This window comes from Talpa europaea, assembly GCF_964194135.1.
Source record: "Talpa europaea genome assembly, chromosome: 1".
Lineage (NCBI taxonomy): Eukaryota > Metazoa > Chordata > Mammalia > Eulipotyphla > Talpidae > Talpa > Talpa europaea.
Window position 1 is genome coordinate 748,577 of NC_140073.1, and position 26,811 is coordinate 775,387.

General features: G+C 70.0%; 2 protein-coding genes across 3 annotated transcripts; both read left to right on the forward strand.

Annotated features, from left to right (window-relative positions):
- Positions 1-8,199, forward strand: TNNT3 (troponin T3, fast skeletal type). 2 transcript variants are annotated; one of them, XM_084248441.1, is made up of 10 exons: positions 1-12; positions 2,037-2,055; positions 4,141-4,186; positions 4,850-4,966; positions 5,042-5,119; positions 5,280-5,393; positions 5,477-5,586; positions 5,713-5,803; positions 6,515-6,555; positions 7,987-8,199. In XM_084248441.1, exons 4-10 carry the CDS (start codon positions 4,883-4,885, stop codon positions 8,039-8,041), a joined length of 573 nt encoding a protein of 190 aa, XP_084104567.1. In that variant the 5' UTR covers positions 1-12; positions 2,037-2,055; positions 4,141-4,186; positions 4,850-4,882; the 3' UTR covers positions 8,042-8,199. The 2 variants fall into 2 exon arrangements, with proteins under 2 accessions (XP_084104567.1, XP_084104566.1); XM_084248440.1 differs by lacking the exon at positions 6,515-6,555 and adding an exon at positions 6,996-7,036.
- A 12,207-nt stretch (positions 8,200-20,406) lies between these two features.
- Positions 20,407-23,316, forward strand: MRPL23 (mitochondrial ribosomal protein L23). Its single transcript, XM_084230785.1, has 5 exons — positions 20,407-20,435; positions 21,432-21,554; positions 21,739-21,821; positions 22,054-22,127; positions 23,129-23,316. Exons 1-5 carry the CDS (start codon positions 20,419-20,421, stop codon positions 23,282-23,284), a joined length of 453 nt encoding a protein of 150 aa, XP_084086911.1. The 5' UTR covers positions 20,407-20,418; the 3' UTR covers positions 23,285-23,316.
- The last annotated feature ends 3,495 nt before the right edge of the window (positions 23,317-26,811 follow it).

The window sequence follows — 26,811 nt, forward strand, 5'->3', positions numbered from 1 at the left end:
AAGTCCAAGAAGGTATGACCCCCCTGGCCGCCCCCTCCCCACCCGCCGCCCGCTGCCGCTGCCTCTGCCGCCATTCTGCCCCGGGGGTGCCCATCCACACTCGGGGAGGCCATCTCCCTGGGCCTCAGCGGGAAGGGGGGCGAGTGCCGAGCTGAGGGGCTGCGGTGCAAGCCTGGAGGATGGTGCCGGGGTCCACTCGGACCCGCCACCCCCCAGGTGGCTGGGGAGAGCTGAGGGAGAGGCAGGCCTGCCCCACAGAGCGGCCAGTGCCAGGCACGGGGCTGCAGGGGCGCGTGGGGTGGAGCAGAGCAGAGCTGAGGCCCAAGTGGGGTCAGGCACGGGAACAGCCTGGGCCTTGAGTGCCAAGGAGCCATCAGTCAGGCCCTCCTGCCTGGGCCTCCGCCAGACACGCCCGCAGGCGCCCACTGCAGATGCGGGGGCTGTAGTTCCAGGAGGCCGCTCAGCCTCCCCATCCATGCCTCGCTGTGGGCAGGGGCCCCAGTGGGCCCGGACCCCAGGTGAGGGCCCTCCCCTGGCCTCGGGCACCTGTGGCCCAAGGGCCTCCACTCCCCTCCCCACACCGTGCCTGAGCCCAGCCAGGAGCTCCTTCCTGGAGCCCGGAAGGAGAGGAGCTTCCCCTGCCAAGCCCAGGGACTCGTCCCAAAGTGCCCACCAGCCGCCGCGCTCCAGGGGCAGGCCAGGTGGGTCAGGCCCTGGCGCCCGCATGGCATGGGAGCCTGGGTACAGCGGGAGCCCGGCCCTCTGCAGCGGGGGGCTATGAGGCCCACCCCCCTACCCACAGCCCACGTCCTGGCCACACGCAGAGGGAGGGGCTGGGGCAAGACCCAGCCGGCCTCCCTGGGTCAGCGGCCTCCGTGGGGCCAGACAGGCTGAGGCCTGTGCATGGGGACGGACTGTCCTTGCCACCACAGGCCCAGGGGCAGGGACTGAGGGCCAGGGAGCAGGACTCCCACAGCATCCAGGGTCTCTGGTAGGGCTGGTCAGCGGCCAGAGGTCAATCTGGCCCAGGCCTCGTCTGGGACCACCGGTGCCAGCTGACAGACAAGCCTGGAGGAAGCCCCTTGAGGCTTGGGGGGCAGATTCCCTTGGGGCTTCAGGTGTCCCCTCGGGGCCGCAGGGCCCACTGGAGCGGCAGAGCGGACATATGGCCTTGGCCACTCACACTCGGGCCCTTGGGTGGGGACTGGCCGGCCTTTCCAGGCACCAGGAGGCTTCACAGCCCAGTTGCCCCAGATCTGCTGGGCCTCAACCCGGCGGGTGCCAGGAGGCAGGGCCCAGCACCCCAGGCTCCCGAGCAGGGTCTCCCCGGCCACCCCCAGCAACAGGCACCGTGAGCAGCACCGCCGGCCAGCTGGGGCCCCGACCGCGCAGGAAGGGGTGTCCCTGCACCGTCTCGCGCCCCACTCGGCCACTCTAGGGGGTCCAGGCGCCCCCCCTGGCCAGCCGGGCCCCACCCCTGCCCGCCTGCGCCCACGCTGCCCTGCAGCCTCGCCAGCTTTTCTCCCTCTGTGCTTGTGCCGGAAGACGCCGCCCAGCAGGAGCAGGAGGACGAGGGAGGTAAGGCCGCTGGGCGCCGCCGCGGGCTCAGGCGGAGGGGCCGGGAGCGGAGGACGCCTGGCGAGCCGCTCCTCTCCTCCGAAGCCCGCCCGCCCGCCGCCCGCCTGTCTGTCTGTCCCTGCCCGGCGCGGCCTCGGGGCCAGGCCTCGCTGCTTCGCCCGGCTTCCGCACAGCACAGGGGTGGCCAGTGGGGACCGGCCAGCAGGCCAGGAGCCGGGGCGGGCTGCTCCTCCCCTCCCTCAGCCCCCTCGCCCAGGGCCTCTCCCCCACCCCTGCTCCCTCTTCCTCCAGCGCCCCTGCCCCACGCCCAGCGCTTCCTCCACGCAGCCCAGACCCTCTTGCGGGCTGGCCGGGCGGGCGGGGCAGCTGCCCAGTGAGGAGCCCGGGGGTCACCTCGGGCTGGGCCCGCTCACCGCGCTCTCTCTCCCCTTCTCCCCACGCTGTGCTGGGCCCGCCAGAGGAGAAGCCAAGACCCAGGTGAGTGTGGCTGGCAGGGTGGGTGCGGCGGGCAGCGAGTGGGTGGGCAGAGGGCACGGGGGTGACCCTGCAGGGCCTGTGGGGGCCAGACTCAGAGGACGCGGCTGTGTCTTTGCTGTTCCCTATGGTGCTCGAGGGGCTCCGGAAGGCCGACCCCCGCAGGCTGGGCAGATCCTCCCGGGCTGTCACCCGGGGGCTGGCAGACGGACCCTGGAGGTCCCGCGTGTGGCCCTGCCCTGGGCAGCCAGTGCAAGCTGGAGGCCTTCCTGCAGGAGGGCACTAAGGGCCAGGGAAGGAAGGGACCAGGAGACGGGGGAGACAGCAGGGACAGGGACCTGAGCTCCCTCTTGCCCTCTCAGCACTTGCTGTGCTGTGGGGTCTCCCAGGGCCGTGGAGATGACACAGTTCTGAAGGTGGGACCCCTTGGGGTGAGGCCCTGGCCCCCCACCGGCTCCCGCTGCTCCTGGGCCCTGGCGCCCCCCTGGCGCAGGCCCTGGCTCTGCCCTTAATCCTGTTTCCCGCCTGGTCCTGATAAGCACCAGGCCCCAGGCTTGGCCCTCCCAGGCCGGCCCCCGCCCCTGCCCCCGCTCTGCAGGTGGGTCCAGCCCAGACTGCGCCGCCCGGTGCCTGCTCGGGGGGCGCGAAGGGGTCTCGAAAGGAAGCGGAGGCCGCAGCCCCGCCAGCACCCCCGCCCGCTGTGCTTTATTTTTCAGCAACTTGAAGTCAGGCTGCAGGTCACGAGATGGTTTCTAGCTCTAAAAAAACGCGTGTGCTTTCATTATGAAAATAAAGCACCTCGTTAAAGAAAATTTGGAAAATACGTAAAAGTCAAACGCAGAAAAAAGCCCTGTGTAGTCTCCCGCCCGCCGCCAGACGGGCGAGCGGAGGGAATAAGGAGGGTATTCTCCCCGCTCTTTTTCCATGCAGCGGGCGTGGAAAAAAAGACGCCAGCCGTTTTCAGACACCGTCCTTCTGTACACCTTGAATTGCGCTTTTCTAGAACCGGGCATGATTCTAACTATTTTTCCATGTTTTGACACCGGCTTCGCAAATATTTTGAATGGCCACATAATATTCCATCCGCGGCCGGGCCGGCTTTCTGGGCCGTCTGCGCTCCCGGCCGCCAGGCTCTGCAATATTTCACTCTGCTGCGGAGGCCGGCGGGAGCCGCGCTGTCTCGGGGCTATTTCCCTAGGCCGCCTTCCCAGAACTGGAACCGCCGGGCCAAAGAGTAGGGGCCTTCATGGGCTCGCGGCGCCTGCCAAATCGCTTTCCACGCGGACGTGAGCGGCGTGCCCGCACCCTCTCCGCCGCCGGCCACCGACGAGCTGGCCTTGTTTTCCTTTGCATTCCTTCCCTGCCCGGCAGCCCTCGCCCCAGCCGCGGCCTGTCTCTGCTGGAGGCGCTGGGAGCTCGCCCCGCGCCCACCGGCCCTGGCCGAGGCCGCCCTGTGTTTTCTTAACCGTCGGTTTGCACAGGCGAGCAGCCGCTGTATTTGCTGAAAATGTTTTTCTAGTCTGGGTGGGTTCCCCCTCCAGCTTTGCCTCTTTCCACACACATAAGTTTCCCATCTGCAGGGGAGCATCTGGCCGTCTCTCCCCACGCAGGACTTCTGGGGCGCAGAGCCGGATCTCCCCGCCCAGCATTTTGATCGATATTCAGCCCCACACTCGTCCAGGGAGGGTTTTTAGGACGGTCGTTGTTGTTTTAACTTTTGCTCCATCTGGAATGTGGGGGGCGGCGTATAGGCCGCCGGCCGGGGCCTCATGTCCCCCTCAGACGCTCTCTGCACTGCGCCCCTCCCCTCGAGGCCCCCTGAAAGAAAGACAAAAGCGAGGCCAGCGCGACAAGATGCCCCTACCCACGGCCAACAAGCCCCTGCCCTCGGCGGGCCGGCTGCCCTGTCTTAAGGACGAAAGGCCCCTAGGGGCTGTCCCGCACAGCGGGGGTCCGGGCCAGAGAGGGGCTGAGAGCTCCGAAGGTGGGCACTTGGCGCGTGAGGACAGAGTGAACGGCAGGGCCAGGAGGAGCCCGGCCTGGGTGGCGCAGCCCGGCCCCCTGCTCACAGGCCTCTCTCTCTTTCAGACTCACGGCTCCTAAGATCCCGGAAGGGGAGAAAGTAGATTTCGATGTAAGTTGCTGGAGCTGGGTCAGAACCCGCCCTGCCCCCCCCACGGGGGAACCCGGCCCCTCGGAGCAGCCCGAGCGAGGCATCCTGGTTCGGGCAACTCTGCCCGGACTCACCGTGACCTCAGGCGGCTCTGCAGCGACAGGCCCCGCTCTCCCTGCTCCCCGGGGCCCGTCCATGTGCCTGCCCGCTCGTGGGCTCCCCCACCCGTGAGTCCCTCAGCGGCTCCCTCTGCCATCCACACGCTCATCCATCCGCTCGTGCGGCCACCCGCCCACGCCCTACGCCCACCCCCAGGCTCCCCGTCCCGCTCCATCCAGCTTCCTCTTCCTCTGACCCTCATCCGCCTGCTCATCCTCCATCACCATCCACTCATCTGCCCGCTCTTGCGTCCACCCCTGCCCGCCCACCCGTTCATCTCCCCACACGTCTGCTTGTCTGATGAATAATCTCACCCACCACATCCCTCTCGCCTGGCCCTCGCAGGCGTCCCTGAAAGTGATGCTAAGGCAGTGCACCCAGGGGTGCCGCGAGCTCAACCGTGCATGGGGGGGCGTCCTGCTGGCTGCAGGGTCAGGCGGCCCTGGGCCCCCTGGAGGGCCCCAGGAGGTGGGGGCGGGGCCTCCGTGCTCGGGCAGGCCCTGGCTGACGCCCACCATCCCCCAGGACATCCAGAAGAAGCGCCAGAACAAGGACCTGATGGAGCTGCAGGCCCTCATCGACAGCCACTTCGAGGCGCGCAAGAAGGAGGAGGAGGAGCTGATCGCGCTCAAGGAGCGGATCGTGAGTCGCGGCGGGGGCGGCCGGGTGGCCGGGCGGGCGCGGGCCGGCCACGCGCTGACCCCTCTCTGGCCGCAGGAGAAGCGCCGGGCGGAGAGGGCCGAGCAGCAGCGGATCCGCGCCGAGAAGGAGAAGGAGAGGCAGAACAGGCTGGCGGTGAGCGCCCCGGCCCCGGCGGCAGAGGCAACCCCGACTGGGGCTCTGAGGGCTCCAAGCTCCCGAGGGTCTGAGCTCCGGGGACCCGAACCCGGGCGGGCCGGGGAGTACGCTGGGAGGGGCAGCCCCGGCCTGCTCCGAAGGCCTGGGGTCTCCGCAGGAGGAGAAGGCCAGGCGGGAGGAGGAAGACGCCAAGCGCCGGGCGGAGGACGACCTGAAGAAGAAGAAGGCCCTGTCCTCCATGGGCGCCAACTACAGCAGCTACCTGGCCAAGGTGAGGCGCCCGCCCCTGCCACCTGCCGCCCGCCGCCCGCCGCCCGCCGCCCACGCTGAGCCCCCGCCCCCCGCGCCCCGCAGGCTGACCAGAAGAGAGGCAAGAAGCAGACGGCCCGCGAGATGAAGAAGAAGATCCTGGCGGAGAGACGCAAGCCCCTCAACATCGACCACCTGGGCGACGACAAGCTGAGGTGGGAGGCGGCCGCACCTCCGGGGCCCCCTCCCTCCTGGGGCTCCCTCCCGGGGGTCCTTCCCTCCTAGGGCTCCCTCCCGGGCACCTCCGGGGTTCACCGGGCCCCTCCCGCTCTGGCCCCCAGGGACAAGGCCAAGGAGCTCTGGGACACCCTCTACCAGCTGGAGGTGGACAAGTATGAGTTCGCAGAGAAGCTGAAGCGTCAGAAATACGACGTGAGTCTGGGCCCCGCGGTCAGCACCACCCGTGTCCCAGCCTGGCCCCCAGGAGCCCTCGCGGGCTGGCCTGGGCCACTCTCCCGCTGGGGCCACGCGGGCCCATCCAGCAGCCCCTGCCCGGGGAGCCAGCACGAGCCACGGGACGCAACGGCCTGGGGTCCAGCTCCTGCTTGTCTGGGGCCAGGGGTGAGTCCCGCGGCTCCCCCAGGCAGCACCACATCTCTCAGGCCCTGGCCGTCCTCTCCTCCCAGTCTCCTCCAAGCCCTTGACTGAGGGACGGCGGCTGGGCTCCCGTGGCTGCTGGGGTCACTGCCTGGAGGCCCCGAGAGGAGCTCCTAGGCCAGAGCAGACCCCACGGACCCGGGTCTCCACTCCTGGGGCACCAGTGTGCCCCACTCCCCTCCAGGGCACTACTCTCAGGTGGGCTCCGCACTCGGGAGGCTGGGGTGCCTGCGGGGCCCCGGAGTCTGTGCCAGGCTCTCCTGTGCCTGCGTCTCCAGGGCGGGCCTCCCAGGCCCCCAGGGGCTGTGCACCCCTCCGCCAGCCACAGGGCCCTCCCTGTCCCCACGGCCCGGGAGCACGGGCTGCGGAACATCTGCCCACACGGAGCCCGGACCACCTGTGCCGCAGGCTGAGGCAGGGACCCCCACGGCGGGTCCCCAGGACCACGGCCGTCCACCCAGCCCGTAACCGTCTCGGTCTTTCTAGATCATGAATGTCCGGGCCAGAGTGGAGATGCTGGCCAAGTTGTAAGTAGCCGCGTCCGCTCGGACCAGGCTCGCGTGTGCAGTGCACGGCACCTCCGCATGGCAGACGGTCTCGCGGGCGGGTGTGGCGGGCTCGGAGAGAGGCTCCTCCTCCCCGCCCGCCGCCCCGCTCCGGCCCGGCCAGGCTGCCCACTGTCCTCGTTGGCAGATGGGCTTGGCCTCTGGCCGCTGGCAGGCAGGGGCAGCCGGGCAGGGCGAGGGCCTCGGCTCCAGCCTCTCCTCAGCCCTAGCCCGCGCCCCAGGTCCCGCCTGCTGAAAGGTAAGTGGCCAGCGCCAGAGCTGCTGTGTCAAAGGCCAGTCTCCAGCCCCGGCCACTGCCAGTGGTCACAGGCGCGAGCCTGGGGCCCGTGGGCCAGGACTGTGGAGCACGTGCCCCGGGTGGCCTCCCCGCCCGTCACACGGGCCGCCTGTGTCGTCCACAGATCACCAACCTCAGGAGCCGCATCGACCAGGCCCAGAAGCAGTGAGTAGCCGCTGCCCGCTCCACGCAGGGCACAGCCCACGGGGCTCCCACATACCCCCGGGGCCTGGCCACTCGAGCCAGCCCCCAGGCGGCCTGTGGGGCACCCCGAGCGGAGCAGTAACAAGACTAACTGGCCCCACAGGCCAGCACGTCCGGGGCAAGCCCTGGACCCTGCCCAGCCTCAGAGCCCCAGGGACAGTGGTCAGGCCAGCGGGAGGCCGAGGCCTGGAAGGTGGGGGCCTGGCCAAGCCGACTGGCCCTGTGCTCATCGGCAGTGTCCCCCCGAGGGGCTGGGCATGGGGTCAGAGGCCTGAGGGTGGGGTCTGAGGTTTCTGCGCCCTTTCCATGGCCCGGGCCTCCCTGGTGCCCTGAAAGCATGTCCTCCTCCCGGAGGCCGGGGAACGACCTCTGTCCTGGGCCACACGTGAGGCAGGGCTGTGCCCTTGGGAGCTGGCCTGTGTGTGGCTGCATGTGCGTGTGGACTCGGGGCCTCCTGCAGGGTGGGTGACAGAGTGTGCAAAGGGACAGGACCCGCCTGCTGTGCTCTGACTGGCCCTGGCCCCCTGGGGGCTCCTGAGGGCCTCAGGCTTCTGGGGGTACAGCTGGGTGGCTGCAGAGTCCTGCCTCCTGGTGACCACAGGACTGAGAGGGTGGAGTGACCAGAGGCCTCAGGGTGTGAAAGCAGCAGGCCAGGCCTGCCGGGTGGTGGTGGACACACACCTGCTGCAGGAGGCCACGATGCGGGGGGCACACTCTGTCCAGGCCAAAGTAACTGGGGGCCATCTGCGGACAGCTTGGGGGGTGCACTGTCCTAACCACACTAACTGACTGGCACCAGGCCCCACCCAAGATGCAGGTGAGTAGCCGTGGCTTGGAGGGAGCACGTGAGGGGCTTCGGCCACCTGGACATGCTGGCCCAGTGCCAACTCGCTTTCACTTCCCATTTGCAGCAGCAAGAAGGCCGGGGCCACTGCCAAGGGCAAGGTCGGTGGGCGCTGGAAGTAGGAGCAGCGCCCAGAGGCGGAGACCCTTGCTCCCTCACTGGGCCCCCTGCAGCATCCAGCCCTCAGGCCCGGGCAGGGTGCCCGCCCCAGAGCACCCCACGTCTCTGCCCTCTCTGCCCCCGCCCCCGGGGTCTGTGAATAAAGCTCTGACCCCCCTCACCTGGTGTGCTCTGGCTCATAATGGAGGCGCTGTGGGGAAGGGGTTGGGAGGGGCCATGCAAGTGGCCACAGGCAGCCCGGGGACACGAGCTGCTCATCAGGGCTGCTCGGGAGGAGACCGACGCTGGCCAGGGCACCCACCGGTCCCCGAAGCCCCGCCTGGCCAGAGTCTGATCTCCCCTGGGCCCCACGCCCACGCCTGCCCTCCCCACTGCCCCAGGGTGCCCGCTCCTTCAGCTCCACTGCCAGTCTTGGGGCAACAGAGCTTCACTGTTGGGGTGCACTGCGGCAAACTTCACGAGTGCCCTGGGGCTGTGTGCGGCACCCTCAGTCTGAGCCCAGGTGGGTGGAGCTCTGGGAGCAGAGACTGGGTCAGGGCGGCCCAGCCCCAGGAGGGGCTTTCAAGGTGGGAGCCCCCCCGCAGCCTGCACGGCACTGGCAGTGGTGGGGCCCACCGGGGGTGCGGGAGCCGGAACCCCACGGCGTCAACCCGACCCCCACTGCACGGCCTGCCGGCGCCCCCAGGTACAGTGCCCCACACCCCCCAACATGAAGTAGCCGGGGCCTCAGGGACGGGGACCCCTCCTGTGCCCCAAGCTGGGGGCTCGGCCGGGGACGGCACATGTCAGGGTCTCCGAGGTACCAGGAGGGTCCAGGCGGGGCTGGGCTCCAGGGGCCCCAAGGCCCCGTCAAGGCCCCGCACGGCGGCCGGCCCCAGGGGCACGGAGCAGGGCCAGCAGCGGGGGAGGCGCAGCGCACAGGGGCAGGGCCAGGCCCCAAGTTGCAGTAAGTTAAACATCTAATTCAAGAAATTAGAAAATGAACAAAAACTAAAACCAAGAAAAAGAGAAATGTGGAAATAATAAGGAAAAGAAAAGACGATAATAACAGTTAAAAAACAGAATTAACAGCACATCAGCGAAGTCGCACGTTAGTTCTGCGAAAGGACCGATGAAGCACCCAGCATCCGGCGCGACGACGCAGCGGAGGAAGGCGCAATAAAGAACGCTGGATGAGAAGACGGCGCGGGCCCGGCCCGGGAGCGGCGTCCTCGGCAGGGCCTGCAGGCCACGGCCCCCCAGGGACACGCGGGGTGTGCAGCCCCGCACTGGCACCGGCCGGGCCCAGGGGACACGGGCGCTCGGGACCGGCCACCCTCAGGGCATCTGAGCCCAGGCCGGAGCGGGGGGCCCTGTGAGCGCAGGAGCCAGGCCGGCACGGCTCCCACGGGCGGGGCGCGAACAGGGGAGAGGCCGGGGTGCCCGAGAGCAGGCTGCTGGGAGGCCTGCGGGCGCCGGGGGAAGCCGTGGCTCAAATCGCCCCAAAGCTGCTTGGGCACAAAATAGAAAAACCGGGAGTTAGGCTGAGAGATGCTGACAGACATGTCGAGAACGCGTCCTGATAAGCCTGATGGGCCGGCGGGCTGCGGCAGAGGAAGCAGCGCCCCCCCCAAGTGTCAAAGACCCCAGGGCGGGAGGGCGGGAGGCCTGCCTTAGAGACGCCCCGGGGGTCAGGCAGGTCCCCCTGCTGGCCGCACCGTCCCCTCCCGGTCCCCAGAGGGCACACACCCCACTGCCCTCCTCCGAGAGCTGGAGGCCGCCCCTGGTGCCCCGGAGTCCATCTTGGTGTCTGGGCGGCTCTGTCGCCCTTCAGGGATCCCACACACCCGCAGGCGGACGCCGGACACCGGGTGAATGTGGAGGAAAGGGCAGGGTCCCGGGCTGGGGAGGGGGCCGGGCCCCTCACACGACCACGCACATCTGGGCTTTCTGGGGTACAGGGACTGCAGCTCCCAGACGACAGGGAGAGAGAGATGGGGGCAGACCCAGGCGGCTCAGCCCTCGGGAGCCAGTGAAGCCCCAGCGCTGGGCTCCTGCTGCCACGGAGCCGGGGCCCCGCCACCTCAGGCCGTGTGCGCAGGGCTGGTCCGCTGCGGCAGCCACAGGGCCAGCAGAGGGGGCCCTGGCCACCGGCGCTGTGGCAGAGGAGGAGTTTCAGCCACGCCGGGAGAAGCCGCCAGTCGCCGGGGAGGGCCAGCGAGCTCCCGGGAGACGTGTTTGTAAAACATGGAGGTCGGGGCGAAGGGAGTCACCCCACGCTGGTGGTGCGGAGCCGTCGCGCCGGCACCACGCGGGTGTGCGGAGAGCCTGGTATGACGGGCACCCCTGGGAGTCCCGCGGCTGTAAACTCCAGGGTCAGCAGAGTGGACAGGGCGTGTGTCCTGCAGTGAGGACCAGGGCGTCCAGGGCAGGGGACGGTGTTGTGACAGACACGGGGGCGACCGCACCCTCACCCTGAGAGTTGAGGCCAGTGGGGTAGAGAGGGCGTGGCTGCGGCCATCCTGCTGCCAGAGAGGACCCCCCCCCAGGCCATGGAGGGGCAGTGGTTGGGCAGCGAGGAGGAGGCCGGGGGTTCGGTCAGGGGCTCTCGCACGGGGGTGCCCAGGGCGCCTGGCAGGCCGTGAGCGTGGACAGGCCCCGGCCACGAGGCAGCAGGCAGCGCCGCGGGGGGGAGGTGGCGCGTGGCGCCCCGGGGGGGGGCCCAGCCTCCGGCGCCTGGGGCCTGAGAGCGACGCCGTGGCCAGGCGGGGAGGGCCGGGCGGCCGGCAGGCCTGGGCAGCGGCGGGGCCGAGGCACTTCCTATTTCTCGTGCCTCTGCTGGCTCAGAGGGTTCATGGCTGTTCGGGAGGGGGCAGGGCATTCGCCTCAAGTTAATCTTTCTGAGAACAAAACAAGAGCTCCAGAAACTATAGAAAACTATAAATAATCGCTTCCTTTATCTGCCCTGGCCGGGGAGCGCGGGGCGCAGTCCCGGGCAGGAAGCCAACGCCGCGCCTGCGTTCCCGGCGCTGCTCGGCTCTGGAAACCGAAGACAATGGGAAGGATGCGGACGGAAATGAGGCGGCCGCCCCTGGAAAGAGGGCCCCGAATCCCACATTCCTGGGAGCCCCCAGAGAGCCGTGGAGGCGCTTCCAGGACGAACAAGAGAGCTCAGGAAAGCAGCCAGATGCAAAGCACATATTTTAAATCAATATTTGGTATTATTTTCTAGCAACTATGAGTTAGAAGATAAAGTAGAAAAAACTTTTCCTTCTCAAACAAAAGAAAACAAAACAACAAAGGGGCTGAGGGGCCTTAGCAACGATTCTCCTACGAGCCCTCGGCCCGCAGGAAGCACGAGGCAGACCCATGAGCAGCAGAGAAGGAGTGTGAGAAAGAAGAAGAAACCTCTCCACGAGCCTGGGGGCTCCCAGGCGCCAGCCCCCCGCCCCCCAGAAAGGGCCAGTTCTCCAGCTCAGCCGGAGTCCGGCAGGACCGCGGTGGGCCGAGGGCGAGCGGGCGGGGGCAGCGGGACGGGCCTAGGACGACACACCGAAGGAAAGCCAGGCCAGAGCAGCTAAGAAACTCGGGGAAACGCCGAGGCTTTCGGGGGGAGGCGGCTCCTGACAGCGAGGCCCGCCGGGAACGCACCCAGAGGCGGAGGCTTCCAGAAGAGTGGCTGCCACTCAGGGTGGGCACAGCCAGCCCCAAGGTCACAGCACGACCTTGGGCTTTGTGGGGGGGAGGCCAGCGGCAGGCCCCGCCTGCACCCCACACCTCTACTTCCTCAGTGTCCCCACTCCACATCCTGGAGCCCCTAGACGGCACAGGCAGGACGGCACTAGGGGGGGCCAGCCGTGCGCGCAGAGGGCCGAGGGGTGCCGGGGTGCCGGGGCCGATCCAGACTGGGCACGCGGAGCTCGCTCTGCCTCGGCGCTGGAGAGCAGCGTCCGTGCTGTGAGGTCTCGGGCCTCGAGGGGGCGGGGGAGACGCTCGTGCGTTTTATTGCTGCGAATTTGAGTTTCTGGTGTGGACACGAGTGTCTCGACACTCATAAGCAAACTCGGACTCCTGCCCAAGATGGAGCGACAGGGACACCTTCCTCCCCAAAGACCCCAACACAAGAGCAGACAGAAGCACCCGGGACAATGTCCTTCCCTGGGGGCGTCCATGTTGGGGGTGGGGGCAGGAAGACCCCAGGGGAGGCAGCGGCCCCGAGTGGACGAAGGGGAGCAGGGCCGCAAGGACCAAGGCAATGACGGCTCAGGGAGGGGATGGGGGGTGGCCGTGCGGGGGCCTAGGGCTGCAGTGGCCACAGGGCGCGGCTCTGGCCCCACACACGCCTGGCAGGGAGGTCCAGGGTGGAGAGGGACACTGGAAGGGCCCGAGAGGCCAATGCCAGGTGCTCAGAGGGGCCTCAGAGAGGGCGTCCCCTTCGATCACAACAGACAGACAGTTCACGGGGCTCAGTGGCTCAGAAAGCTTCGCCCCGTCACAGGAATGACCAATCTGGGGGGAGCACCCCCAGGGAGGGAGCACCCCCCTGGAGCACTCGCAGGCCCACCTTGCACATCAGGAAAACGAGACTGAGAAGATGACACCGTGCCCAGGTAACTCAGCCACATCCCAGAACAAAGCTCTGGAATATTTATAAAAATATAAAAATATCCAGCAGCCACTAAGGGAAAACACACAATGTCTGCATCCAATCAAAAGTCATCAAACAGGCAGACACGACCCATAAGGAGGAGAAAAATCAATCAAAACCAAGTGTAATAAGTTAAAGCTGTAAACAAAACCCTCGAGCAACTAACACAACAAAACTGTCACAGCCGAGAAGCCAGCACAGAAGCGCAAATGCAAGACATGAGCCTCGTGGTCAGTGCCAGCGCCGCCGGCGGCGGTGGGCAGGTGGGGAGAGGCCGCCAGGGCACCAGGGGCACCGCCCGGACGGAGCAGCTACGCCGGGGGCAGAGGCGGCTACAGTGGGCGGCCAGGGTGGACAGGAGACCAGGGTGCTCCTGAGAGGCAGGCCTCGAACGCAGCAGGAGGGCCGGCGGAGTCCGCGACACACGTGAAACAAAACTGTGGGAGCCGGAGGGGCGGCCAGGCCCCCAGCTAGGCCAGAGGCTCAGCTCTCTGCAGGGCTCACCCCTCAAGGAGGTGGAGACTTGGCCGGCAGAGGTGCCGCCTGCACCCACAGCCGTGGGGCTGGACCCACGGCCCATGCCCCGGGGGAACGGGCCTCAGGTCCCGCAGACCCGCCTCCGAGCCGGGGGAGCGCTGAGGCCGAGGGCAGGCCCGGAGGCCCCCTAGACAGAACGAACGGCAGGAAGGCAAGAGAGAGGCCGAGTCAGCAAAGCTTTGCCTCCAGAATCAAAGGCTTGGGAATGTCAGGGCTTGTGGGAACCTTAAGCAAGCTGGGGGGCAGCTGATAGCAGGGCTGAGGAGGCGCTGGCGTGGGTCTTGCAGACGTTTCACAGATAACAAGGGGCTCTTACAGCCCAGCTGTGTCCGGCCGGCCGAGGGCAGGCAGGCCTTGGAGGGGCTGGCGGGCGGCCCCCGGGCGCTCAGGTGCTGGCTCACACCAACGTCCGCGTGCTGGTGGGGCTCGAGTCATAAAAGAATCGGGGCTAACACTTCAACAATGATCTTTTTCACAAGAAAATCTATTGCTTTTATATGAAGATCTGCTGGCCGCATTGTATCCTGCTGTTTCTTCTTTTGAAAAAGGCGGCCCAGCGCCAGACCAGCCACCCTGCCCAGGCTCAGGGCTCCCCCCACCCGCCCAGGCTCAGGGCTCCCCCCACCCGCCCAGGCTCGGGGCTCCCCCCACCCGCCCAGGCTCGGGGCTCCCCCCACCCGCCCAGGCTCGGGGCTCCCCCCACCCGCCCAGGCTCGGGGCTCCCCCCACCCGCCCAGGCTCGGGGCTCCCCCCACCCGCCCAGGCTCGGGGCTCCCCCCCACCCACCCAGGCTCGGGCTCCCCCCACCCGCCCAGGCTTGGGGCTCCCCCCACCCGCCCAGGCTTGGGGCTCCCCCCACCCGCCCAGGCTCGGGGCTCCCCCTACCCGCCCAGGCTTGGGGCTCCCCCCCACCCACCCAGGCTCGGGCTCCCCCCACCCGCCCAGGCTTGGGGCTCCCCCCACCCGCCCAGGCTTGGGGCTCCCCCCACCCGCCCAGGCTTGGGGCTCCCCCCACCCCGGCCCAGGCTCAGGGCTTTGCCTGCGGGTGGCCCCTGGGCACTCAAGGACCACATTTTGCATTTATTCATTAAAAACTGTTTCTCCAAAAGTTTTACTGATTTGGAAGCCATAGCTCTGGCAGGGTCGAGAGGTGGACCAGACAGAGCGGTCGGCTGCAGTGGATGCTGTGGCAGCTGCTGGGGACGAGCCCCGGGCGAGTGGAGGGCGACAGGGGACTCCAGTCCGAGTGGAGGACAGAGCGGGGCTGTGGGAGCTCCCTGCTGAGGGGGCAGCGGGGCGGGCGGGGTCTGCACCTTTCAGGCTTGAGTCCCTGTGCTCTGCCCTGGGCTCTCCAGCTTGGGCGCCTGCTTGCCTCAGTGCCCAGCTGGGCGGTCTGGCCTTGGGCGCTGGCCTTTGGCGCAGAATAGGCCTAGCCCCTGCTCCTGCGTCCCCGGAGCGGGCCGGTCATCCTGGCACACGGAGATTCATGGCCTCGGCCCCAGGCGGCCGGGCCATCCCCGTATCTAGCCTCCAGGCCTGCCTGCGGGGCCAGCGGTGGGCCAGGCCAGGCCCGGACACACTGGCATTTCCTAGCTGGCGGTTTCCTTCCCTGCAAATCCATCTACAGACTTGACCGGACGCCCAGCACAGTCCCAGCGGCTTGTCGAGGGACACTCGCAGGTCATTGTGGCCACTGGGGTGAACACACAGGGCCTGGCGCCGCCCTGAGGGGACAGAAGCCGCACCGGGTGACCCTAGGCAGGGCTGTCCAGGTGGGCCAGGGCAGAAGAGTCAGGAGCGCCCGGGAGGACGCAGAGGGCCAGGGAGCAGGGCGGGAGACAGGGGAGGGCTCGGCTCCGCCACTCGACCTCTGTCTAAACATCAACACAAATCGGACCAAGACGCAGTGTCGAGCACGAGCCCCTGGAACGGGTCTCCCCGGGGTTCCCCAAGCACAGCCCGAGAACGCAGCTGGCACGGAGAGCCGTTGGGAAGGCCGGGCTGCCCTTTGCAACGCTCTGCAGGGAGATGTGCGCTTGCAGCCCAGTGGGGCTCTGCGAGGCGGGGGTTCCAGAAGCGCTGGGCCCGCAAGGCTCGCTGACCAGAGCTCGGGAGTGGCCTCAGGGCCGGAGGGCTTGTGGCCTCTCACAGTGGCCCCGGGGGTGGAGACTGGCCCCCAGGGTGGCGTGAAAGCAGCGCTCCCGTCTCAGAACGACCGAGTCCAACACTGACCCCCAACATGGCCGTGGAAACGAAAGCGAGCATGCGGTGACCCCGTTCCTTAAAAAGTCAGACCCGCTGCCGGGCAGCTGGCCCTCCCGCTCCTGGACATTCCCCGGAGAAAGGAAATGTCTGTCCTTGCGGAGACTTTCACATGGATGTAAATAGCAGCTTTATTTTTAACCATCAAAAACTGGAAAGAACCCAAGCGACCATCAGCAGATGAGCGGGTGACGCGAGCGGGGTCCGGTCTCTGGGGGCCAGTCAGGAGCGTGGGCAGGCGAGGGGCCCCACGGCAGGGCAGAGGGAGAGACCCTCCCCCCAGCCTGGGACGGGTCCCACCTGCGCCCGCACCGGGGGCGGCGGCCCCCCAGGTGTCTCTGGTGCCGGGGCCGCCGAGCCGCACGGGCCCGTGGCCCCTGTCGCACGATGGGGCTGTTTTGAAAACGTTAAACGGAGAATGACAACCTGGGGAAACATCTTGAGTCCAGTGGACAATGGGGAGAATAATTAGTGCACAGACGCCTGGAAATCATGAGCGCCTCAGGGGCTGGTTCCCGCCCTGGGGGGCCTGGGCCACACCAGCTGCCCCAGGCTGGAGCCCCCTCCCGAGGCCGGCGCGGCCCTGAGGCCTCCCTCCTGGGTGCTGTTGTGCGGGGGACGCCCGGGCTCTGTTCGGGTCCAGCCCTCAGCCAGCCCCAGGGGGGCGAGGGGGAGGCCCCCCACGTGCAGGCCCAGGCCGGGAGTGAGGCCGGGAGCACCCTCCGCGGTGGTGGGCTGCAGCTGGCTCCGGCCCCGGCCCCCTAGGGCAGAGCAAGTCTCCTCCCGGGCCTCCGGGGCCTCCGCTCGAAGCAGCCTGCTGGGCAGAGTGGGGTGTCGTGAATCTGGGGTGTCTGACTCAAGCACCGCAGCGGGTAGAGCCTGTGTCCTCCCGCGAGCCCATGGCCGGCCTGTGCCTGCCGCGACCCGGCGCCCCCGGGGGCCGCCTCTTCCCTTGCTGGGCTCTGGGACGACCCTCTCCACGCACGGCCCTGTCCTGGCGCGGGGCTGGGGCTGGGAGACCCCCTCGCCTGCCCACCCCAACCACGGGCACGGGGACCCTGGGGCTAGGGAAGGAGCCCCTCGGCGCCCTGCAGGGCCTCACTCCCACGCACACCCTGTGCCCTGGGAGCCCGGCGGCCCCTGCCCCCGCCGGCCGGATGCGGCCTGCATGCCTTCCCACGCTGGCAGCGCACGTCACAGGCCTGCTGCTCCCTTTGGACTCATCTGGTGGGATTTATGGTATCTCGTGAGCTCTGCTCGGCGGACATGCCGTCTTTGAAGCCCCGGGCCGGGGGCCTGCGTTCCTGCACGGCCACATCTGCCGCCAGCTGCCGCGGCGCGATAAGGAGGCTGCTGGGGGCCGGCTGGTTCCGTGTTGCTTGAAGACGGAAAACCAGCTGAGCAGCGATTCCTTCAATCCCACTTTTCAGTTTATCCTTTTAATCCGCGCTCCCACGCTGACCCCCGGGCCTCAGGACGTCTGCTCGCTTTCTTCCCGCAGGACAGGGGATTTAGCTGAGTCCCCAGACGTCAGATCGCTTTGTGGACAGGACCCCGGGGTTGTGCTTGCTGACAGCGCAGCTAGCCGTGGGGTCACCGAGGGGCCCGGTGCCCCCCCGCCCAGCCCCACAACGTGAGCCCCGGCTCGGCACGAACATTCCGTCCTGGAAGCAGTAGATAGGCCGGGGCCTGTGTGGCCGCCAGCACGACTCGGGCAGCGCGAGCCCCAGGCCATGGCCCCCACCCCCAACGCCCCGAGCCCATCTCTCCCTGGGTTTCCCGCCACCTCGCTGGCCGGCCAGGGGAGAGTCCCTTGCGGGGCCGAGGTGGGAAAGAAGCCACCACGTTTCCCAGCAGCACAGACCTCCTGCTGCCGTCCCCAGCCACACGGCTGACCCTCCCCAGGCCCGTGGCCGCAGCGCCCGTGTGGCCACAGAGCCCGGTGGCCTCAGCACCCAGTGGCCGCAGCACCCGGTGGCCGGCCGCCTTGGAGGGCGTCTCGGGCACAACTGAGCTCCCTGCACTGGGCTTGGGGTAGATCCCTTCATTCTGAGGTGGAAGGCTTTCCAACAAAGTCGGGGTGTCCACCTGCTAGGGGCTGCAGCCAGCCAGACTCTGCTCCATCCTGGGTGGGGGGGTCCTCTACAAGAGGTAAGGCCAGCAGGACCCCTCCGGGCACACTTAGAGCCACTCGGCGCAGCTGACTCTCCAAGCTCCCACACTCCATCCTCCCACTCACCAGGAGTCAGGGTTGGGGGCCAGCCCCGGTAACGGTCATCCCTGCCCTGGGGGACGGGGACGCCCCAGAACGCAGCCGTCACCCCCATGCAAGTCTCTGCGGTCAGGCCCAGGGCAGGGCCACAGCTGGGTGTTAGCCCCGAGTGAGACTGTCCAGTCCATCCTGAGTGAGGTCTGGGGTTCTCTCCAAGGTCACCGCAGGGGCCCCTAGGCAGCCGGTGCCCCCCACATCCCCCTCCCTCCAGGCTTCCCTATCAGTCTTAGCTGAGTGTGGGGAGTCCGCCCTGCTCCCATCAGGGTGTCTGGAGCAGTCCCTCCACCGGGCTTGGGCCACCCTCTGTGCAGGGCGTCGGGTGACCTCGAATCCAGAGGTGGGGCCGCGCAGGGGGTCTGTCTGCCAAGGGGGGACTGAGGAGGACGTGGCCAGAGTGCGGTTCTGCAGACACTGGTCTTCAGTATCCACGTCAGGGAGGCTGTGGCCCTGTCCCGGCGAGAGCCAGGCAGCCTGGCGTGGGGGCAGCCTACGTCCCTGCTGCTCTCAGTCCGAGGAGTGCTGGGAGGCGTCAGGCCTGCGGCCACTCAGGCCTGGATTTGGTGGCTCGTCTTCGAGAGTGGCTCGTCCGACCCTCTTCCTGTGCCCTCGCGCAGGCCCCCGGACACACCCAGGCTCGGGAGGAAGGTGGCATTGTCCCCCCAGGTCTGGGTGAGCCCCAAGGGCAGCCCGGCACATGTGGAAAGGGGAGTGGGTGACCGGCCACTCCAGGGCACGCGTGTGAGGGAGTCTGGGGTGCGGCAGCAGCGCCCTGCGGCAGGCCCCGGAGCCACCTGGCCCGGAGTGGGCTGCAGCGGCCATGAGCAGGTGAGGGAGTACCTGTGCACTAAGCCTGAAGCTCAGCTCTGAGGCCTGGAGTGGGCAGGCCAAGGGACAAGGCCTGGGCAAGTAGGGTACACGGTGGGCACAGCCGCCTGACCCTGCCTCAGAGGAGAGGACAGGTGACCGGAACCTGCCAACGCCACCCCGGGGGGCACTCCCCTCCCCCGCCAGCCCCCTAGCGGCCTTTGTCTTGAGCTGAGGAAGTTGCCTAAGGGGGTGTCTTGGGCCATTTCCGGGGTGACTGCATCTTCCTGGTTCTCTCACGGCCACACGGGTGACATCTTACTAAACTTCTGTTGGTTTTCCTGCTGCTGGTTAACCAACAGGCCCAGGGCACCCACTGTTTACACGCAGGCCCCAGGTGTCCACTGTATACACTCGCCCCAGGTGTCCACTGCATACACTCAGGCCCAGGGCGCCCACTGCATACACTCAGGCCCAGGGCGCCCACTGCATACACTCGGCCCCAGGTGTCCACTGTATATACTCAGGCCCCAAGTGTCCAATATATACACGCAGGCCCAAGATACCGACTCTATACATGCAGGTCCCAGGTGTTCACTGTATACACACAGGCCCCAGGTGTCCACTGCATACACTTAGGCCCAGGGCGCCCACTCTATACACTCAGGCCCAGGGCGCCCACTGTATGCACTCGGCCCCAGATGTCCACTGCATACACTCAGGCCCAGGGCGCCCACTCTATACACTCAGGCCCCAGGAGTCCACTGCATACACTCAGGCCCAGGGCGCCCACTCTATACACTCAGGCCCCAGGTGTCCACTGCATACACTCAGGCCCAGGGCGCCCACTCTATACACTCAGGCCCAGGGCGCCCACTGTATGCACTCGGCCCCAGATGTCCACTGTATACACTCAAGCCCCAGGTGTCCAATATATACACGCAGGCCCAGGACACCCACTCTATACACGCAGGCCCCAGGTGCCCACTCTATACACGCAGGCCCGAGGTGTCCACTGTATACACTCAGGCCCCAGGTGTCCACTCTATACACGCAGGCCCCAGGTGTCCCTGCATACACTTAGGCCCAGGACGCCCACTCTATACACTCAGGCCCCAGGTGTCCACTGCATACACTCAGGCCCAGGGCGCCCACTGCATACGCGCAGGCCCCAGGTGCCCACTGCATACGCGCAGGCCTGGGGCCCATGAGGCACACAAAGGACGACTCCTTCCAGCTTCCTGTGCTCTGGGTGGTCCCCCCAAAGGCTGCGCGGGGCTCCCAGGAGCTGCTGCAGAGGAGGGAAGGTGGGGGGGCGCTCGAGCCGGTCCCCTCCCCCCACCTTGCCTGTCCCCGTCTTCAGCCCCTTGGCCATCCCCCTCTGCCCCACCCTGCTGCCCTTCAGGGCTCCCTACCCTGGACAAAGCCCAGGTCCCCACACTGCCCCCCAGGGCTCCTGCCCCTGCACCCCGGCCTACCCAGGTCAGCTCCCAGCCCCGGGGCCTGGGGGGGACGGGGTGGGGGAGGGCCGGGGGGAGGGAGTGGGGGGGTGCTGGCCGACAACGGCCACCCAGAGAGGGGCAAAGTCCGGGGGGCCTGCCCGGCGCTGCGGGTCAGAGGCTGGGGGCGGGCGCCGGGAGGAGAGGGGCCTCCCGGCCGGGGCGGGGGCTCCCCTCCCGCCCCCCAGAGCCCAGCGCTGGGCAGCGGGACGGCCGGGGGCGCGGGGGGGCGCGGGAGCACGGGGGGCGGGGGTCCCGGGCGGGGCGCAGGTGCGGCGCCAGGTGCGGCCAGGTGCGCGCGGCCTCCCGGAAGCGAGGGGGCGCTGTGCGGGCGCGGCGCCGGGCGCCCCTCCTTCCGCCGGGCCCGGAAGCGCGGCGATGGCGCGGAACGTGCTGTGAGCGGCGGGCCCGGGCGGGGGGGCGCGGGGCGCGGGGGAGGGGCGCGGGCGCGGGGGAGGGGCGCGGGGGGAGGGGCGCGGGGCCGGAGCCGCGGGGGGGGCGCGGGGACCCGGCCCCCCTCGGCCTCCGGCGCCCCCCGCGGAGTCGCGGCCCCGCCCGCGCGGGCGCTCGGGGATGGGGGGGCCTCGCGGGGCGCGCGGGGGCCCGGGCGAGGCCTGCGGGGCCGCCGTGGCGCCCCCCCCCGCCTGGAGACGGGCCTGGGGCGGCCGGGCCTTGGGCCCCGCGCAGCCCGAGCCCGCAGCGTCTCGCGCCGCCCTGGGCCGCCCGCGGCCACCAGGCTGACCGCACACCCCTGGGGCCGGGGCCGGGGCCGGGCCTGGCCCGCTGCCCCGCGGCGCTGCGGTCCCTTGTCGCCGGGCCACCCGCGGGCCGTGGCCGCTCAGCCCGCAGCCTCTGCCGCCCGGCCGGCCCTGCTGTCTACACCCGCCTCCCAGCCCCAGCCGCCCCGGGCGGCCACCCAGCTGCACGCGGGTCAGCAGGCCCTGGGGTTCCGGCCGAGCCCCTGCACCCCCTCCCGAGACCAGCCCCCCCCAGTGGCATGGGCTGGTGACTTCCGGTCAGAGCAGGTCTGAGCCCTGCCAACCCCCTGCAGCTGTCTCTGCCCACTCTGGGTGTCTGCAAGGTGTGGGGGCCAACTTGTGGGCACCCGGGAACCCCAGCTCTCCCCTGCACACCCTCTGCACTCTTCACCCCGTGCCAGGCTGGGCTCAGCCCTCCGGACCAGCCGCCCGTGTCAGGGGCTGGGGCTGGCGGGCGCAGCCAGGGGAGGGCCTGCCCGGCTGAGGCCAGCACAGGCCGCGGGCCTGGGGTCCTCCCTTGGACAAAGGCCTGTGCGGAGGGGCGGGTGGGCGCGCCCCATGCCCCCCCCAGACAGGCCCTCCCCGGTCGGCCGGCTGCGGAGGGGCCAGCTGTGTGACGTGGATCCCCCGCAGGTACCCCCTGTACCAGCTGGGCAACCCCCAGCTCCGTGTCTTCCGCACCAACTTCTTCGTGCGGCTGGTGCGGCCGGGCACGGCCCAGCCCGAGGACACCGTGCAGTTCCGGATCCCCATGGAGTGAGCCCCGCAGGGTCGGGGCTGGGTGCGGGGCGGGGAGCCCCAGGAGCGGCCCGCAGAGCTGGGCCTGCCCCTCGCCAGCGCCGGGGGCTGTCACTGGCGCGGGTGGCCGGAGGCTGCTCTGGGGTCCCTGGGCCGCTGCCGCTGCCCAGCCGGTCACACGAGCCTCTGCCCATGCCCCCAGGATGACCAGGGTGGACCTCAGGAACTACCTGGAGCGCATTTACGACGTGCCTGTGGCCGCCGTGCGGACGAGGGTGCAGCACGGTGGGTGTGGGGGGCGGGCGGCCCGTGGGGTCCAGCCGGCTGTGCCCGGCCGCGCCCAGTGCTGAGGCCTTGCTCTGGCGCCCGGGGGCCCAGCCGGGTGGGGAGGAGCAGGGTGGGCCTGCGGGGCCCCCGGGCTAGCCGGCCAGGCCCTGGCCCCCCTTGATGCCTCTTTCCCGCAAGGGGCCCCCCCCTGCAGGGCTGAGCTCCGGGGGCCGCTCTGCTTTCCCCGCAGGCTCCCACAGGAAGCGCGACCACAGGAACAGCCGCGTGAAGAGGCCCGACTACAAGGTGGCCTACGTGCAGCTGGTGAGCAGGGGGGCCCCCTCTGGCCTTGGCCCTGGGGTCCGGCGCCCCCAGAGCGCCCACAGGCGGCAAGCACCCCGCCCCAGCTCTCGGGAAGGCGGTCCCGAGCCCCCTTTCTGGGCTCCTGCCGCCCCGTGACCCCTGACACGCCCTTGCAAAGGCGCCCCCGGCGGCAGAGCCCCTCGCCGGCCCCCTGGCCTGGCCCCTGGAACCCTCCGGGGAAGTCGGGGAGCCGCGCCGGCCGGCCCGCGCCGGCGGCCACTAGATGGCGGGCGCGCGCTGCGGGGCGCGGGGCGCGGGGCCTGGGCGGGCAGCCTGGCATCCCGGGCCGCCCAGGTGGGCGCGGGCCGTGGGCCTCATAAAGGAGCCTTGTCCTGGCCTCGCCGGGCGCCCGTCCGCGCCAGGGGCGCAGGGCCGGCCCCACACCGCGCCCGGCCGCGCCTCCGCTTACAAGGGGCTTTTGAGGCGCCCGCGCCCCCAGCCCGCCCGGGCTGGAGCCGGCGTCCCGGGGGGCCGCTGGGGTCACCCCACCCGCCGCGGCGGGCTGCTGGGGCCCCGGGTCCCCGCGGGGCGCGGGCAGTGGAGGGGCCCGCCGACCCTGCCCCCCCCCCCCCCGGGCTTCCCCTGCCTGCGGCCCTCGCCTCCATCTCGGGCGCGCCCCAGAGGCTCCCAGGGCTCCCCGGTGTCCCCAGCGGCTGCGAAAGGCCCTCTGCGCCCATGTTTGAAGCACCACTCTGCGTCCTCCTGGCGGGCCCGGCGGCGGTCAGCGCGCCCGACCCCCGCGCAGCCCGGACCCCGCTCCACGCCAGGCCGGCCTCGGTGTCCACGCGCAGCGGGCCGCGGCCCCCCAGGAGCCCCGGGCCTCGCCCGCAGCCCCTCCCGCCTGGCCCCGGCCGCAGCTTCGCCGAGTCCAGCAAGTGGCCACGGCAGCTCGGCCACTCGGGGCCCGGGGCGCGCGGGGGGCGCGCGGGGGAGTCGGGGCGCCCAGCTCGTGTCTCCCGCAGGCGCACGGCCGGACCTTCGCCTTCCCGGACCTGTTCCCCGGCCCGGCGGGCGGCGCGGAGGACGAGGCCGCGCGGGCCGGGCTGCTGGAGGAGCAGCGGCGGCGCGAGGGCCGCGACCCCCGGCGGGGCGGGGTCCCCTCCTGGTTCGGCCTGTGACCCGCGTCCAATAAAGGCCCGTGCGGACCCCGGCTCGCCCGTCCGTCCCTGCCGCGCCGGCCTGGGGGGGCGGGGCGCGGGCTGGACACGCCGCGGGCTGCCCCGGGGTGGGCGGGCGCGTGGCCGCCGCGGGGCCTGGCCGTGGGGTGACCGTGGCCATAACTTGGGGTTTCGGGGCCCCGGCCTGCACCCCCACTCCGCGCTCGGGCCTGGGGGGGACCGGGCCCAGACCCCCCCTCCGGCGCCGCCCGCAGCCTGCGAGGCCCCTCTCCCCCCGCGGGGTCTGCAGGGGAAGCAGAAGTGGGGCGCCCCGCCCCCGCCCCGCGGCAGCCGGCGGGCCCCTCAGCCCCTCCCCCGCGGCCGGCAGCGCCGCATGATTTAGTGGCGAGGCCGGAAGCCCGCGGAGCCGGCCGTGTTTTCCTTAGAGAAATAATTCATGGGGCCCTGCAGCCCCGGACCCCAACCCGCGGGAGGGGGTGCGCCCCGCCCCGCCGCAGCGCCGCCCGCCCGCCCGCCAGAGGCGCCCCCAGGTGTGGCCCCAGCCTCGGGCTGCGGCGGGGGGCGGGGCGGGCGGCGCTGGGGTGGGGGCGGCGTCCGGGACCCCAGAAAGGGGCCTGCCCCCTCCCCACCCGGGGCGCCGCTGCGGAGAAGCTGGGGCCCCCCTCCCCACCTGGGCCGCGGGCTTGGAGCGGGCCCAGGGCGCGGACGGAGCCGCCCCTTCTCCCTGGACTGGGGGGGAGCGTTGACAGGGCTCCCCTGTCCTTGGGGGTGCTGGGGGTGTCGATACCAGGCCCCCTCCCTGGCGGGAGCTGCTCCCTGTGGGGCGAAGGTGCAGGCGCGTGGCTCCCAGCAGCCAGTGCAGGGTCCTGCTTTGGGGGCGCATGGGGAGGCGGGCGCGGGCGCCCCGCTGCCTCCTGGCCACAGCAGACTGGCACTGGGGTTCCCTGGGACCCCGGCCCCTAGCAGCTCCCGGCGCGGCCCAACCCCGGGGCTGTGGGCCGAGCAGAAACCCCAGTGACAGGCCCGGGGCCTCTCCTCCCCGCAAGGCCAGCGCTGCATGACCCCTGCCCTGGTGGCCACCCCAGCCGCCTGCCCACGTGGCGCCCCTAGCCTGCAGCGGTCACCCACCAGTCAGGCTCCACCTCCTGGACTCTGCCCCCACCGAGGACCCCCAGAGGCTGCCCAGAAACTCAGCATCCCCCGCCCCCAGGCCTTGCAACAGCACTTAGGAGACCAGCCCCCCACCCCACCCCCCAGTGACCCTGGCCAGCTGCGCTCCTGCCTCCCGACCACGTGTCTGATTCCAGGGTCTGCTGAGGAGCCAGCTAGCTGGTCACCGGCGCCCCCGGGGTCAGGCCAAGAGGCCAAGGCTGGCCCTGGGGTGGGGCTGAGTGCGTGCCTGGATGGGGGCCCTCACAGGTGCTGTCCTTCCCAGTGGGTTCTCGGGGGTGCCACAGACCACGGAGGGAGGCCACGGCCTGGCCCCCTCCCCTCCCCCTCCCCCTCCACTCCCTCTCCCCACCTCCCCGGCCCCCTAGACACAGCACCGGGAGGCTCTTTCTGTTTCTTAGCAGCTTTATTGGGGTCACATCCCCCTTTGAGTTACCCCCTGCCCTGATGCCGTGGCCTGGATGGGCCCATCAGCCCCGGGCGGCCTGGCAGCCGGGCGTGTGGAGGCACCAGCCCCAGCCCCGCGGCCCCCTGGGGAGCCCCTGCAAGGCCAGGCGGCGGCACACTGTGCCCGGTCCCGTGGCATCCAGGGGGCCAGGGCAGGACCCCCCCTCGGCCGCGAGCACCAAGGGTGCCCCTCCGTCCTGCCCCGGGACCCCAGGACGGAGGCCTCGTGGACATCCGGGAGCCTCTTGGGGGCCCCCGCCTGGCGTGGTCTGGGGGCTGCCCGCCAAGGCCTACCCCCTCAGCTGAGATCAGCCCCGGCCCCAATCCCCCAATCGCTTCATTATTTCTGTCGGTCGGGCTTTTCCCGGTCAGAGTAACCAGCGTTTCTTGGTTGCTCCCACATCTGGCTTTGATTGGCCCCGATGCTGGAGCCTGACGTGATGGGGTGCGGGGCTCTGCCTCCCCCCACGGGCGGCTGGCTGGGGAGGGGGGCCCAGCCCTCCCCACTCATCTGCGTCCCAGCCCAGGCCTGGCCTCCGGGTGCTGCTGCCTTCCCAGAGCCGCCGGGAGGCCCCGGCTGCATTCCCCGCTGCTCCCACCCGCAAGGCCCAGAGGCCCACACGCCCCTCCCTGGGGTCCCTCTCGGGGCAGAGCGGCACCTCCTCCTCCCTCCCCCACCGCCCCGGTGGAGAGGGGGCTCCGCACACCTCGGGGCCCTCTGCCCGGTGCTCAGGGATGTCCCTCGTGCCTGGAGACTGTGTGAGGGTCCCCGCTTGAGCCCCGCTCCTTCCAGAAGCTTGGTGGAGGCTGGGCAGGCCGCTGGCCGCTGGCCCAGCTGGGCCCTCACCCTGGCTCTTGCTCCCATCGGTGCAGACGTGGGGAACCCCAGAGCCTCTGCACAGCCCTCTGGGCTCCCTGAGGCCCGGGCTCCGCAAGCAGAAGGCAACCCCATTGGTGCCTCGTCCCTTTAGCCCCACCGCTGCACCCGGGGTCCCCAGCCAGGGTTCCGGCTGGCCAGCGGGGCCGGTGCTGGTAGTGGATGTGGCACCCGGACGTCACAGGGCCCCAGTGCTCACAGTGCCCCTGAGGCTGACCAGCAAGGGCCTGTGCCTGCCCCCAGCAGCTCTCCTGGGGCGAGGGTCCAGGCCTGTCCACCCTCTCTGGTGTCCGCTTGGGTGGGGTGAGGCTGCCCAGGGATTCCCTGAGACAGTAGCCTGGCCCTGAGTGGCTGCGGGGCTGACCAGCCAGACGCTGTGTGGCCAGCTTCGTGGCGGAGGGCACGCGGGTGGGGGCCTGCACCCCTGTGCCCACAGCCCTTGGGAGGGGTGGCTTGAAAAGCCCCAGAGGCGGCCCAGAGGCCCCTCTCAGCCCGCCCTGCCTGCGGGGGAGGCGCTCCCAGGAGCCTCTGCGGCGGCCGGGGCAGGCAGGCGCCTTAAGCAGAACCAGGTGTGGGCCTCCCGCTCCCTGACACGGTGGTGGGGTCTTGGGGCGCACACACGGTGCCTGCGGGTTCTGTGGGGCTTCACGCCCGGGCCCTGAACCATCTCGTCCACGTCCCGTCAGTCCCAAGTCTGTGCCGTCAGATCTGCAGCCCTACTAGGCCCAGGCCTGCTGCCGCGGTCTGGCCCCACAGGGCTGTGACTTGCCTGTGTGCGTGTGTGTGCGCGTGTACGCATGTGCCGTGTGTGTGTGCGCATGGGTGCGTTTGCTTGTGCACGTATGTGTGTGCAGGTGTGTGTGCCTGCAGCTCCGGGTGGGTAGGGTGCTGGGCTGCCCCTGACGCCCAGGGCTCTGCTGGGTCCCTGCCTGAGCCCGTCCCCCACGCGCCCAGCACTGGCGGGAGTCAAAGGCGGGGCCCATGCCAGGGGCAGGCGTGGGGCAGGGGTGGCCAGAGCACAGGGCTGCTCCAC